This window comes from Schistocerca cancellata, chromosome 4, assembly GCF_023864275.1.
Source record: "Schistocerca cancellata isolate TAMUIC-IGC-003103 chromosome 4, iqSchCanc2.1, whole genome shotgun sequence".
Lineage (NCBI taxonomy): Eukaryota > Metazoa > Arthropoda > Insecta > Orthoptera > Acrididae > Schistocerca > Schistocerca cancellata.
Window position 1 is genome coordinate 475786346 of NC_064629.1, and position 16092 is coordinate 475802437.

At 40.6% G+C, this 16092-nt stretch overlaps 1 protein-coding gene across 3 annotated transcripts in view; it reads right to left on the reverse strand.

Annotated features, from left to right (window-relative positions):
* Positions 1-1462: 1462 nt before the first annotated feature.
* Positions 1463-16092, reverse strand: part of LOC126183833 (GTP-binding protein Di-Ras2) — an 880171-nt gene continuing 865541 nt past the window's right edge. For all 3 annotated transcript variants that reach the window (XM_049926091.1, XM_049926090.1, XM_049926092.1), the window contains one exon: positions 1463-3474. In XM_049926091.1, coding sequence (XP_049782048.1) covers positions 3259-3474 — 216 coding nt within the window. In that variant the 3' untranslated portion in view covers positions 1463-3258. The remainder of the gene's footprint in view (positions 3475-16092) is intronic.

Consider the following 16092-nt stretch of genomic DNA (forward strand, 5'->3'; position numbering starts at 1 on the left):
TCTGTATAATACTCGAATAACTATGTTCTAACAGTAAAACTTAATAGAAACTTAAGTAATACTGAATACGTTTTTATTCATTTATAAAAAGATATTCATGTCAATTTCAACTGAAAATGACATAAAATGGCTATAGGATAAATAATCATTATTAATTAGCATAAACAAAGGATTACCTTTTCAAAGGACACACGTCAGCAGAGAAAAGAGGGCGAATTATATACATTTGGGTATAAAATTGTAGTTCAGGGAAAACAGAACTAAAATTTCGGTGCAGCAACTATGTTTCATATCGCTGACATCCCACCTTCACAGTTTTCAACATATAATGTATATGATTTAAGGGAAACAATGTTATCTAAAGATTAAAATAGGACTACAGGTAAGGTCACTGCTATTGCTCACCAACATTTTTTGTGGTAATGTATGACAAAATATCTGGAACTCTTACTAAACTCACACATACACACACTAGTGTCAACTGTTGTTGCTTTATGCACATAAAATAAGAAGTAAAAAATTATTGTCAAGAAATCAGAGTAAGCTGATAGTAATAAAGTACATGTGTATTAAATGCTTCAGACAAAGGTGTATTATGAGTCATCTTGTTGTCAGCCTAACAACTTAAGTTCCCTGTTCTCTGAACTCTGCCCATGATGAATATGAAATTTCACACTGAAGTTGCACTGTATATCTTAAAACTGATACAATAGTGCAACAATATTGGGACACTGATGTTTAATCATATGAACTCATACTATAAACACAATTTTTATAACAGATGTGTTTTTCTCACTGAAGTAAGTGTATCCCAGAGTGAAAGAGTTTCATGATTTAACCAAATACAAAACCGATTGTTCATAGATTACAGACAGTCAAAAGTAAACTCAAAGCATTATTAACTGATGGCTCTGCCTGTACATTAATTATACTTTTAGAGCTACAGCTATTCCTCACTGTTAATACTTGTGAATGGATGTGTTTAACATTTTTATTTCAATAGTAACAATTACCTTATAAGGCAAGTAAAGGTTAAGCTCTTGTAATAATCACAGCATTAAAACTCACAAAGACAACTGCCGCAATACATTTCCATACTAATTATTTCTAACAGAGAAAATTACCGAATGGTTTGATACATTGTTTATAAGATATTGTAACTATGGTTTTCCCCACCATATATATTTAAAGCTTAGAAATAAACAATAGCTCCAGATAGAGTAGATACTGCTATCTTCATGCATAAACCATAGCTCACTAAAGTGTATGTCGCTGTGACCACCATTATATAGTGTGATGCAGCAAGGTATTCATTTACTTGGTCCATTCCATATCAATGAAAGGGTTTTCAGTCTTAATTTAATTGTAAAAGGTAATGGACAACAATATATGTAGACGGAGATTCATGGAACTTTGTTTGTTTGTATGTGTGTGTGTGTTTTTGTGTGTGTGTGAAGTGTGTGTGTGTGTGTGTGTGTGTGTGTGTGTGTGTGTGTGTGTGTGTGTGTGTGTGTCTGTTTGTTGTGTAGTACTGAATATCAAGGAATCTCAATTCCAGTTTTACTCAAACCTCTTCATTAAAATAAAAGATGTTATTAAATTCATTGTCCATTTGTGTGTCTGTGTTTTATATTACCTTTCATACGCAAAAAATATATGTTTTTGAACTAACTTCTTTAAAACTGGATTTCTATATATTTTATAGAAATTTCCAGATATTTTGTCATACATACATCACAAACCCTCTACTATTTAAATTCTTTTAGCCTCCTGCAAACCTGTCTATCTTTCACCGTGACACATGTTCCAATATCATTTGCAACATTATTAGTTTTGTAAGCTTGGTTGAACCATATTTTTATACTGATTATGTTGAGCTGACAATGTAAGATTATGATTTACTATCCTCATTCCCCCAATACTGGATTTGGACTTTAGACGACTTTGATTCAGATTTAATATGTATTACAACTATTTTAATCTTTTAAAAGGATAATTACTGAAATTTGTTTTTAAATATTATTTCAAAAAGTAATTTTCTACTCTTAATTATGATATGCACTTTGCAACAAATATAAAATTTCAAATTCAATTATACCATTTATTTATAGACTGTATAAAACACAGTAAATTTTATTATTCTTAATAGCTGTGGATGCTACTGTATATTAAGTTATTGATTGTGTTTACTAATGCAAATCCAGCATGTAATTGTATGGACACACTGTGTCTCTATCAATGAGCTGCTGCCATCTTTAGTGAAAGACCTAGTCATTATACCAGAAATGTTTTAGTCAATGGCACTTATTAGTAAATGTCCACTGGTAATTATAAATTCAAAGCTTTAATAATCTGAAGTTCTGTATTTAAAATAATATTCATATTCAGCACCTTTCTACATATCACATTACAGCTATTTCCCTTAAATTACCTGTATTTCAGCGTTTCTAAATAGCCAAAAAACTTTATGAATTCAAATCTTATTTTAGTCGTTGTGTGAATTATACTTTAAGATCATCTCACTTCATCATATACTATTAAATGTACACCATAAAAAACCTATTTCTCAAAGAAATTACGTACCTGGACATCTAAATCTAGCCTATCACTTTCTAAAATTCTGAGTAATCTGAATCACCTCCACCATTTGTAACTCACAGTGACAGGTAACAGCAAAACCTGTAGTTTTTCAAGGACACTGAACATATTGCTCTGCTTGTGCATGTTTTGTGATTTTGAGGTGCTCACATTCTTATGTGAATTTTGTTTATCCAATTTGCAAGTTTGTAACTCAGTTCTTTTGCATGGGTTTAAACTTAGGTTGTAACAGCAAATAAATACTGTTAACAGACGTCTAATAAATAATTTTCCAGTTGAAAGATTGTCTTTAACTAGATACTGATATATTTTAGTTGTTTCCCAAAAATTGACACATTATCTCTTATACTATAATATAGTCTAATATCACTGTCTTCCTGTGTCACACAACAATGCATTACTGCACGATATGTCTGGGTGAGAAGAAAGGTAACGTAAACAGAAAACAACTATTTTTAAGCAACCATATTCAAGAGCTGCAATTCTTTGCTAGTGCATATGCATATTTACTGAAAAGAAATTCCACATTTAAGGGAAGGGAAATGCAAATCTTGCACAGAATTATTTATTTGTTTTTTCTTTTGTTTCTGAATACCCAACCAAAATTGCAAGGTACTGTACCATAAATTGTTTTTACTTATAAAAAGTTCCTTTCATCATTCACATTACAGTACATTTTTCCTTAATTTTGTTTGATCCAGGTAGTTTTTGTCGACCACCTTTCTTTGAACCAAGCTCTAATGAAATATTTCTATTTTTCTCCATGTTTAGCAGTTCCTGGAAGAGTTCCTTCACGTTGTGGTTTGTCTTTGCTGAAGTTTCCATAAAACTGCAACCCCATTTGCCTGCTTCAGCTTCTCCTTCAGAAGCAGGGACCTGAAACATTAATTGCTGATTAGCTCAGATGATAGCGCACAGAAACCAGGAACACATTCCTTTACCAGTACTTATGAATTACATGATCCTCATTTTCGCTGTCCATCTCTGCTTGCAAATTGTGACAAACCAGCCTGGTAGTGTAAAACATTGTATACACACAATACAACAGTCTATAAACGATTCATTGCAAATGGATTACCCTCAACTCCCACACAGCCCACTAAAGGTGATTACATATATCTTATTAAAATGATTAGTAATGTTACGCATTCCAGGAATTTAGATTTATGTAAATTAATATTACGGCATCCCATGCAGAAAAAGTATTGGCGCTATGATAAGGAATTAACTGAGATAGCATAAACACACTATTTCGCTGTTTAAGATACTAACTTCCATGTGTTACAGTTGCCTACTATACAGGGTATTATTCTGCATGTAATGCTGAAGGTAGTCTTATTGGCGGTGTTTGTATGAAAATGAAAGTTTAATGTTATGGTCTCCTACATGATTGAAAACTTAATTAATGGAGCAATAGCTATACACAGTAATATTCCGTACAATGGCACTGTTTAGCAGTTAGTCAAGAAATTGATCTCCTAGGACATGTATTTAATATTTTCCCGTTTTGAATTTAACTTACATCCGCTTCTGCTCTACTCATGCTAATTGTTTGTTACCTGTCATTCATATTGCAATCTGCCTGGCAATTTACTTGTGGTATGTGCCTTAATATCGACGCCTTCCCATCATGTAACTAACAAAGTTAAAAGCTCGCAATAAAATTGCCACTGGGTAATTTTAAATGATGATAAAAAGGTTTAAGGCTCTTAATCATTTGTATGATCCCTATATTTTATTATTTATCTTTACGAAATCACAGAAAATAATGTGGGGGAACAATTAAAGTTAATACTGAAGCAAAATGGAGACTTGCTTTCACTCTTTCACTTCACTGTGAACGTGAAACAGAATGTTTATTTGAGCACCCGTATTCACAGCGCAGCACGCATACATACCTGGTTTGAGAAAAACTCTGAAATCCTATTGCACGTCGACTGACCAAGTGAATTACGTGATCTTAGTTCCACAGAAATTTCTGGGACTAATTGAAAGAGAGGATGAAATGTTGGAACCAATATCACCGCATATTGGCGGCTCTCTCGGATCTAATCATCACCCAATCAGTGTACTTGCAAACTTTCTCCCTCGTTGAATCAAGGCTATTATCAGGACGGGAGGTGGTGTTTTAGGGTATTAGCGTGATGTCCACTAAGCTCATATTTATACGAACTCTGCGTATATTCATCAACAGATGGGTTACTCTGTTATTGTGAAAATGGGATGCGGATTGAAAGAAGTTTCAATAAGCTGCAAAAACTTAACATTACCACATGCTTCTCACAGGTAAATTTAGGACAATAAGCATGATGATTTTAATAAAAAAATATATTATTCATCTATGAGTTTGAGTGTATATTATATAAAATGACAACTTGTTCCTGATAGACATTAATAGAATCCTGTAGGAAATGGAAGGCGGCATTTACGTACTGACTAGTTTAGACGAAAGAAAATATTTATGTACCAGCAAAGAAAATATTGTACGTAGAACATAAGAAACAAAACTTTCTAAGGAAATTTTGTTACTTTCCAGGTGATTAATGGCTGTACTAAACATTTGGAAGCAAGCGAGAAAATAAAATATAATAATTGTAAGAAGAGATAGTAAATAAGACATATTCACGAACTGGAACAAGATTTCATTATAATGCGATGTCTAGAATGTTCCCGAATGTACCAAATTGCTTAAAGAGACAGGAAAGATCCTAATGAAAGAAGACTGACGCGAAATAAGACATTTACTAGAGACCTGAGGAGTTACTTACAGGGGATGTTATTGCAAGTCACAAAGATTACAGAACCACAAGGAAATAAAATTTAAACCTACGTTTGGTACCACAAATTCCATAGGTCTTTTATGAAAATGACCGGGTTAATAGTCACTTCGCTTTCGGATCATAGTAGGTGTGTAAATTTTAGTGGATAATTTTGCGTGAGGCAATCACCGTCAGGATCGCCACGTCACGTGATCAGGTCAGGCATTCACTATTCACTACATGCAGGAGGCGGCTGCTTGGTACTGGAGTACCTGTGGCGTGCACATGGCCTTTTTTTTTTCTTTTAAGTTCGAGAAGCCCCCCCTTCCCCCCTCCTCACGGGATCTGCGATGAACTGCCTGCCAAAATCGAAGTTACATCAACCACAGTGTTGTCAGAGAATGCTCATCCACACAGATCTGATAGAGAAAATGTTAATATGTTATTGGTAAACTGTTTGAGCATCCAAGGACAGCTTCCAGAATTAGTATCGCTTATTGAAGATCGTAATTCCCAGATAGTATTAGGAATATTAATTTAGTTGAAGTGAACAGCAACGAAATTGTAAGTTCGGATTGGAACATTTATCTGAAGGACAGGTTAGTCACCAATGGTGACGACGTATTTATCGTAGTAAAGAATTCTATAATATCTGTCGAGGTTATAACGTGCTCCGAATGTGAATTAATCTGGGTGACGTTAAGCATCAAAGGTGGATCAAAAATGGTAATCGGATGCTTTTATATGAGAGGCAGTCTACATCTACATCTACATTTATACTCCGCAAGCCACCCAACGGTGTGTGACGGAGGGCACTTTACTTGCCACTGTCATTACCTCCCTTTCCTGTTCCACTCGCGTATGGTTCGCGAGAAGAACGACTGCCGGAAAGCCTCCGTGAGCGCTCGAATCTCTCTAATTTTACATTCGTGATCTCCTCGGGAGGTATAAGTAGGGGGAAGCAATATATTCGATACCTCATCCAGAAAAGCACCCTCTCGAAACCCGAACAGCAAGCTACGCCGCGATGCAGAGCGCCTCTCTTGCAGAGTCTGCCACTTGAGTTTGCTAAACATCTCCGTAACACTATCACGCTTACCAAATAACCCTGTGACGAAACGCGCCGCTCTTCTTTGGCTCTTCTCTATCTCCTCTGTGAACCCGACCTGGTACGGATCCCACACTGATGAGTAATACCGAAGTATAGGTCGTACGAGTGTTTTGTAAGCCACCTCCTTTGTTGATGGACTACATTTTCTAAGGACTCTCCCAATGAATCTCAACCTGGCACCCGCCTTACCAACAATTAATTTTATATGATCATTCCACTTCAAATCGTTCTGTACGCATACTCCCAGGTATTTTACAGAGGTTACTGCCACCAGAGTTTGTTCCGCTATCATATAATCATACAATAAGGGATCCTTCTTTCTATGTATTCGCAATACATTACATTAATCTATGTTAAGGGTCAGTTGCCACTCCCTGCACCAAGTGCCTATCCGCTGAAGATCTTCCTGCATTTCGCTGCAATTTTCTAATGCTGCAACTTCTCTGTATACTACAGCAACATCCGCGAAAAGCCGCATGGAACTTCCGACACTATCTATTAGGTCATTTATATATATTGTGAAAATCAATGGCCCCATAACACTCCCCTGTGGCACGCCAGAGGTTACTTTAACGTCTGTAGAAGTCTTTCCATTGAGAACAACGTGCTGTGTTCTGTTTGCTAAAAACTCCTCAATCCAGCCACACAGCTGGTCTGATATTCCGTAGGCTCTTACTTTGTTTTCAGGTGACAGTGCGGAACTATGTCGAAGGCCTTTTCTGGGCCTCATGAACAAATAAAGCGAGTTGGGTCTCACACGATCATCATCCTAGAGTGTCTGGATATGCTGTTTCGATCCACTTACTGATTTAACGTAAGACCAGAACTTCCTAGGATTTTCTGTCAAGTGGGTACATATAATTTTACTTTCGAATTCACTGAAGGTTTCACGCATAGCCCTCCTTACGCTAACTTTGACATCGTTTAGCTTCTGTTTGTCTGAGAGGTTTTGGCTGCGTTTAAACTTGGAGTGAAGCTCTCTTTGCTTTCGCAGTAGTTTCCTAACTTTGTTGTTGAACCACCGTGGGTTTTTCCCGTCGCTCACAGTTTTACCCCGCACCTACCTGTCTAAAACGCATTTTACGATCGCCTTGAACTTTTTCCATAAACACTCAGCATTGTCAGTGTCGGTACAGAAAATTTCATTTTGATCTGTTAGGTAGCCTGAAATCTGCCTTCTATTACTCTTGCTAAACAGATAAACGTTCTTCCCTTTTTTTATATTCCTATTTACTTCCATATTCAGGGATGCTGCAACGGCCTTATGATCACTGATTCCCTGTTCTGTGCATACAAAGTTCGGGTCTGTTTGTTATCAGTAGGTCCAAGATGTTATCTCCACGAGTCGGTTCTCTGTTTGATTGCTCGAGGTAATTTTCGGATAGTGCACTCAGTACAATGTCACTCGATGCTCTGTCCCTACCACCCGTCCTGAACATCTGAGTGTCCCAGTCTATATCTGGTAAATTGAAATCTCCACCTAAGACTATAACATGCTGAGGAAATTTATGTGAAATGTATTCCAGGTTTTCTCTCAGTTGTTCTGCCACTAATGCTGCTGAGTTGGGAGGTCGGTAAAAGGAGCCAATTATTAACCTAGTTCGGTTGTTGAGTATAGCCTCTACCCATAATAATTCACAGGAACTATCCACTTCTTTTTCACTACAGGATAAACTACTACTAACAGCGACAAACACGCCACCACCGGTTGCATGGAATCCACCCTTTCTAAACACCATCTGTGAATTTGTAAAAATTTCGGTAGAATTTATCTCTGGCTTCAGCCAGCTTTCCGTACCTATGACGATTTCAGCTTCGGTACTTCCTATCAGCGTTTGAAGTTTCGTTACTTTACCAACGCAGCTTCGACCGTTTACAATTACAATACCGATTGCTGCTTGGTCCCCGCATGTCCTGACTTTGCCCCGCACCCTTTGAGGCTGTTGCCCTTTCTGTACTTGCCCGAGGCCATCTAACCTAAAAAACCGCCCAGTCCACGCCACACAACCCCTGCTACCCGTGTAGCCGCCTGCTGTGTGTAGCGGACTCCTGACCTATCCAGCGGAAACCGAAACCCCACCACCCTCAGCACAAGTCGAGGAATCTGCAGCCCACACGGTCGCAGAACCGTCTCAGTTTCTGACTCAGACCCTCCACTCGGCTCTGTACCAAAGGTCCGCAGTCAGTCCTGTCGACGATGCTGCAGATGGAGAGCTCTGCTTTCATCCCGCTAGCGAGACTGCCGGTCTTCACCAAATCAGATAACCGCCGGAAGCCAGAGAAGATTTCCTCCGATCCATAGCGACACATATCATTGGCGCCGACATGAGCGACCACCTGCAGATGGGTGCACCCTGTACCTTTCATGGCATCCGGCATCCGGAAGGACCCTTTCCACATCTGGAATGACTCCCCCCGGTATGCACTCGGAGTGCACATTGGTTTTCTTCCCCTCCCTTGCAGCCATATCCCTAAGGGGCGCCTGACGTTGGAGCTCCCAACTACCAGTAAGCCTACCCTCTGCGACCGCCCGGATCTTGCAGACTGAGGGGCAACCTATGGAACAGCACAAGCAGCCATGTCCGGCCGAAGAGCAGTATCAGCCGGAGAGAGAGCCTGGAACCGGTTCGTCAGACAAACTGGAGAGGCCTTCCGTTCAGCCCTCCGGAATGTCTTTCGCCCCCTGCCACACCTCGAGACGACCTCCCACTCTACCACGGGTGAGGGGTCAGTCTCAATGTGGGCAGTATCCCGGGTAGCCACAGCCGAAGTCGGAGGATGTGTGGGACGAGCTGGCCGTCCCCGACAAACCCCCATCTGGACCCCCACAGTGATGCCCATTGGCAACAGCCTCAAGCCGTGTGACTGAAGCCAACACTGCCTGAAGCTGGGAGCGAAGGGACGCCAACTCAGCCCGCATCCGAACACAGCAGTCGCAGTCCCAAATGAAAACCGAACACCCGCTATAACGGGGCAATTGAATGGTTCCTTTCAAAAGTAATTACTACACGTTTCAAAATATTTATCCCGCTGGTAGACGAGGCGATAAATTCCTGTTTCGTAGAACGCAGTCTGTCGCTAACGCACCCACTCTTGCACTTCCTTGTTCGACTGAAACAGGCGTCCACGTGTGACTTTCTTAAGGTCGCCAAAGACGTGGAAGACGTGAAAATCACACGGTGAGAGATCTGGGCTGCACGGAGGATGCTGCAGTGCTTCCTAACCAAATTACTGAAGCGTAAGCCTTCGTCCGATTGGCAGTGTAAGGGGCGGGGATGGGGAGGCTGTGTTATCGTGTAATAGGAAATTAAAAGCTGTTCACACAAATTTCGGTAAGATAATTCCTTCTTAGACCTCATGGGGCCTCTGCTCGTCGAGGTTCTCGTGCGTGGAACCACAATCAACGCGCAGCGCTATGAAAACACTTTGCAGAAACTGCGACGTCCCATAAAGTCAAAACGCAAAGGAATGCTATCGGACGGAATCACCATGTTGCACGATAACGCCACCCCCACACTGCCAATTGGACGAAGGCTTCGGTTTACGAATTACGTTGGGAAACGCTACAAGGGGTGGAGGGGGGGGGGGAGGGGGGAGGGGTAGGGTCACGTCCGACGCTTGGAGGAGGCTCTGAATACGGGGCTATCGTACGCACTGGATGCAAACGGCTGCAAATTGTGGTACATGTCACCCGAGGAAGTCTACTTACAAAATTTCAGAAACTGGCTTTAAATGATAAATCTAGGAATATATTCCAACACCCTAGATATCGCTCCCAGGGGGATAGTGAGAAAAAGTGATTTTCACATGTTTAGAGACCTGAAGGAAGATATGCGTGGACGAAGAACTGCAAGAGTGGGTATGGTTGTCGATACGTCTGCGGCCGACCGCGTTCTACGACACAGGAATTGATTGTCTCATCTCTCAGTGGGATAAATGTCTCAAAGTATGTGGTGATTTCTTTTGAATGGAACCATTCCATGGTCCCGTTGTGGCGTGTGCTCGGTTTTCGTTTAGCTGCCCGTTATAGACCACCTGGTTCAGGAAAAGGAGTGGTAGAGCGCGTCATAGAGAACTTGGAGAATAACGTTAATAGCTTTTCTGATCATGCCGTTGTAATAGGGGGGCTTCAGCTTTCTAGGTACAGATTGGGAGAGTAATCCCATAAAATCTTATGGCAGAGACAGGGATTCATGTGCCATTATTCTGGATGTCTTATCCGAAAATTACATCGAGCTGATAATTAGAGAACCAACTGCTAAACGCTTAAGTCTGTGATAGTAACTATGACTAAAGGTATTACAAGGAATGTTAGGAAAGTTAGGAAAATATCTTTACCTAGCAATAATGAATCTCCCAAGAAAGTCTACTCACAAAATTTCAAAAACTGGCTTTAAATGATAAATCTAGGAGTATACTCCAACCCCCTAAATATCGCTCTCAGGGGGATAGTGAGGAAAAGATTATACTGGTTACAGCACGCTCAGAGGCATTTAAAAAATCATTCTTCCCGAGCACCGTACATGAATGGAACGGGAAAAAGCCCAAGTAACTGGTACAGTGGAACGTACTCTCGGCTATGCACCTCACAGTGATTTGTGGAGTATAAATGTTGATGCAGATGTAGATATAGAAGGGTACAAACTGCAGAGAATCTGAGTAGCCAATGTCAAATATTCACTGCTGAGGACGAACATATGTAGCACAAATGAAAAAAATTCAAAAGCATAATTCAATATGCTTCAGACAAGTGTGTTCGAAGCAAGGTCTTAAGGACCCACCGTGATTTAATAGCCGTGTTAAAAAACTGTTTCGTAAACAAGCGAAGAGAGCTTATTGACAGATTCAAGAGAAGTCAAAACGTGGTTGACAACCAAAAGCTGATCGAAGCGAAAATGAGCGCAAGGAGAGCAGTGAGAGAAGCGTTCGGTACTCTGAAAGTAAAATTTTGTCAATCGATCTGACTAAAAACCCCGAGGTTTTGATTCTACGTATAATCAGTAAGCGGTTAGAAATCCTCTATTCATTAACTCTGTGATCATAATGCACAGAATTAGAGGACAAAAGAGAGAAGGCCGAAATACTGAATTCGGTATTGTGAAATTGTTTCACCGCCGAAGATCGTAATAAGGTTACTGCTTTCATTCATAGTACCAACGTCGAAACGTCAGACACTCAGATAACCGATATTGGAATAAAAAGGCAACTACAATTGCTTACTAGTGGAAAGGGATCAGGACCAGACGAGATACCTGTAAGACTCTACAAAGATTATTCAAAAGAATTTGCTCCCTTCCTATGAAAATGGCAAATGGGTCTGAGCACTATGGGACTTAACAGCTGTGGTCATCAGTCCCCTAGAACTTAGAACTACTTAAGCCTAACTAACCTAAGGACATCACACACGTCCATGCCCGAGGCAGGATTCGAACCTGCGACCGTAGCAGTCGCGCGGGTCCGGACTGCGCGCCTAGAACCGCGAGACCACCGCGGCCGGCCCTTCCTATGGGCAGTTTAACATAGATCGCGGGGGCAATGAAGGGTACCTAGCGACTGGAAAAAAGCTCAGGTAGTTCTCTTTTTCGAGAAGGGTCGTAAGGGAGATGCCCATAATTATAGCACTATAATTGTGTGCATCTCCCTGTATCGTCTGTCTGTTGCAGAATTATGGAACATGTTTTATGCTCAAGAATTATGAAGTTTTTGGAGAACGAAAATCTCCACTATAAAAATCAACATGGAATCCGCAGATCTGGAAAACTCACCTCGCACTGTGCCTCCATTTGCTTCACAGTGCCGTAGACAACGGCGCTCAGATTCATTTCGTGTTCCTCGACTTCAGGAAGGCATTTCACACGGCCCCACACTACCGTTTAGTGAAAAAATACGGGCTTACCGAGTATCGAACCAGATTTGCAAAAGTAGTCAAGACTTCCGTGCAGCCGCGCGGGATTAGCCAGGCGGTCTGAGGCGCTGCAGTCATGGACTGTGCGGCTGGTCCCGGCGGAGGTTCGAGTCCTCCCTCGGGCATAGGTGTGTGTGTGTGTGTGTTGGTCCTTAGGCTAATTTAGGTTAAGTAGTGCGTAAGTTTAGGGGCTGATGACCTTAGCAGTTAAGTCGCATAAAATTTCACACACATTTAAACATTTGAACTTCCGCGCAGATAGAGCTCAAAACGTCGCTCTTAAAGAAACAAAGTAAGGAGATGTAAAGGTAATTTCGGGAGTACCTCATGGAAGTGGGAGAGGACCATTACTGTTTACAATGTACATAAATGACAAAGCAAGAAGCTTCCGAAGCTCTATGGGACTGTTCATACCGGAAGCGGCTGTGTATAGCAAAGTAGCTACGCCAGAAGTCACTATCTATTAGCAGAATGAGCTACAGAGGATTAATGAATGGTGCAGGCCTTGGCAGTTGACACTGAATCTAAATAAATATACCACATAGCGCATACATAGGAAAAGAAACCCATTACTGTATAACTACATTATTTATGACAAATTGCTGGAGAAAGTATCTACTGTAAAATATTTAGGAGCTACCTGAAATGAAATAACCACAGAAAATAAATAGTAGGAGAAGTAGATGCCAGACTGACTCATAGGCAGAATCTTAAGGAAATGTAACACATCCACGAAGGAAGTGGTTTACAAGGCACTTGTTCGACCGATTCTTGAGCGTTTCTTCATCAATCTGGGAGCCTTAACAGGTAACACTGATAGAAGAGATAGAGAAAATCCAACGAAGAGCGTCGCGTTTCATTACGGGACCATTTAGTCGGCGCGAGAGCATTACAGAGATGCTCAACAAACTCGAGTGGCAGACGTTAGAAGAGAGATAACACTTTCCGGGAAGAGTCGGACAACATCTTTCTTTCTCCCATATACATCTCGCGGAATGACCACGACGAGAAAATACGAGAAATTAGAGCTAATACAGAGGCTTACCAGCAGTCATTCTGCCCACACGCCATTCGCGAGTGGAACAGGGAAGTGTTGATCAGTTAGTGGTACCAGAAATACCCTCCACCACACACCGTTAGGTGGCTTACGGAGTATGTTGTAGATGTGAATGTAGATGTTAATACCATATCCAGAGCATGTGGTAAAATAAGATATTCCGCTATGGTGCGAAGTTTGTTGCCTTTTTGCTACAAGGTAGGACATTTCGTGAGGCAAAAGAATCTTAACTTGTTGAATGTAAGTTTTTTTAACTTATGGGAAAAGTATTTTCGTGGTTTGTTTACTAAACTGCCGTGATTTAACTCCAAATGTCGTTTCATTTTATCAGGAAACGTACTTACAGTAGCTAGTACTCTGAAACAAAAGATACACTATGATATTTCTTCATTTCCAAAGGTGAATTCAAGTATCTCGTCATGAATCCCGCATTTTAGTCTATTAGTTTCTTTAGAACTGAATGATACATTTGAAGCATCACGTTTTATGCTTAAATTTAAATATTTGTCCATGCTGACAGAGAAAACAGTCGCAAAAACAACCAACAATTAAAACCAACCTGCTTTCGGCAAAACTGATCTTGGAAATTACTATCACTGATTAAAAACATATGAGTCTAGTATTGCGGTTCGACTATCACAGTAACAACATTTCATTGCTGGCCCGCTAGATGCCTCTTTTAGCGGACATGTTATTCCTTTAATCATAAAGTAAATAAACCAAATTAATTATTTTTTGAATATACAGCGGCGCCATTACGTAGCTGTGACGCCTCTGGGAACTGCGAGGTACAGAGCGAAAATCCCAGCATTAGCAAATTAAAAGATATTTTGCGTCAGTCTAAAGTAAATCCTGTAGAATTACGTGAAGTAAATCCTGTAGAATTACGTGACGTACTCGTTGCTAGTCAATCATATGTAAAACAGAAATATTTTCAATTTGAGAACACTTATTTTCTGATCGCCTCTCAGTCCTATGCTATCTAAAATTATTATGGACGTTTATTAACAAGTTTTCTTACAGAACGACCTACTGAGTTGCAAAATTAATTATTGGGTCAAGTATGTAGAGCATTTGTTGTCTTTAAGGATAGGTGCCACCAGATAGTTAAATAAATTGGTACAACATTTGAACTCCAAAAACAACAAAATTTAGTTAGCAATGTATCTGAGACGTTCCCCTATACATTTCTTGGATCTCAATATACTCATTAACACAAGGAAACACTTAAAACACTTATTCGTTATTTGCAGAAAAAGTCGACTACCGATATTGTAATCCCTGCATTCTGCTAGCACCTACAACACGAACACGCAGTTTTCTGTTGTATGGCGCATCGCTTCATATCAGTTTCATTATCTGTCGTTCAAACACTGTTTCAGACTATCACACTTATCGCCTTCAGTAATGACTATAGCTTTGACCTAAATGATAGTATTCTACGAAAAAACAAAGTTACATTACTACTGTATACTGACCAACAGGAACAAGTCAACAGTTACAAAACCTATTAGACTATCCGATAAGTGAACATTTCAGATAGCATTGACGTTTCGCCAAAGACAAGAAAATATATTTGGTACAGAGTGACTTGTGACAAATCACCTCCAAGTACTGTAGAAAAGAACATGTTGGTCAATCAGACAGAGCTGCAGGAATTATTTTTTGAAACACGAGAGAACATAGAAAATACGAAAGACAGAGTCTACCTCTGCGGAACATTTTGTAACAAAAATCCTTCAATGCGATGTAGGGTGTAACGTCCTACATACAGTTCAGGAAATCAGAAAGAAGGCATTATTGTAAACATTTGAGATCAATAAACATATGAAACTGAATGCCAGCTTAATTTTAAATGATAAAATTCAGTTTCCTTTTGCCCTCTCTTAAATTTGTATTGCAGTAGTAAATTCAACTTTATTTTTCGTACGCTGCCGGAAAAAATTAGTACACCTGGAAAGTGGACGTCAATTTTGATCCGATGACGCCATGTGCCACTTGAGGGACGGTAGGTGCAGGGATTATTGTTTCAACGTCGTTCGCCAACAGATAGCGTAGTGGCATAGCTCCCAAAGCGCCATCTGTGTTCACCCTTTAATAGGAAATGCTCACATCCAGAAAGCTCAGTATGGGGTAAACGTGTGAAGTAAGCAGGCAACCATGCCACGGAGACACTCTCGTGCTTCCTACAGCCAACTGAGCGAGTCTGAATTGGTCCTTTCGGAGAATTGTCATTCAAGTTGGACGCGCTGCGACAGCTGTGCTACGATGTTGGTATCAGTGGTCACGTGAACATTCTCACACACGTAGACGAGGTTCTGTACGTCTACGCAGCACGCCAGGATCGTCGTATTGTAAGGGCAGCAGTGGCAGATCGCACAGCTACCACAGCACAGATAAGAGGGCCCAGACGCGTCAACACGAAACGTTGCGAATCGGTTATTAGCAGTGGGACTACTGGCAGGTACACCTACAGCCCGTCTTCCAATCACGCCACAGCATTGACGTGCACAGCTCGCCTGGTGCTGTCAGAGGATCACTTGGAAGATGGAATGGCGCACCGTGGTCTTCATCGACGAAAGCAGATTCTACCTGCACACAAGTGATTGTCGTTTGCGCGTACGACGCAGACCTGCGGCCCTATTCTGTATCGTTCATGTCG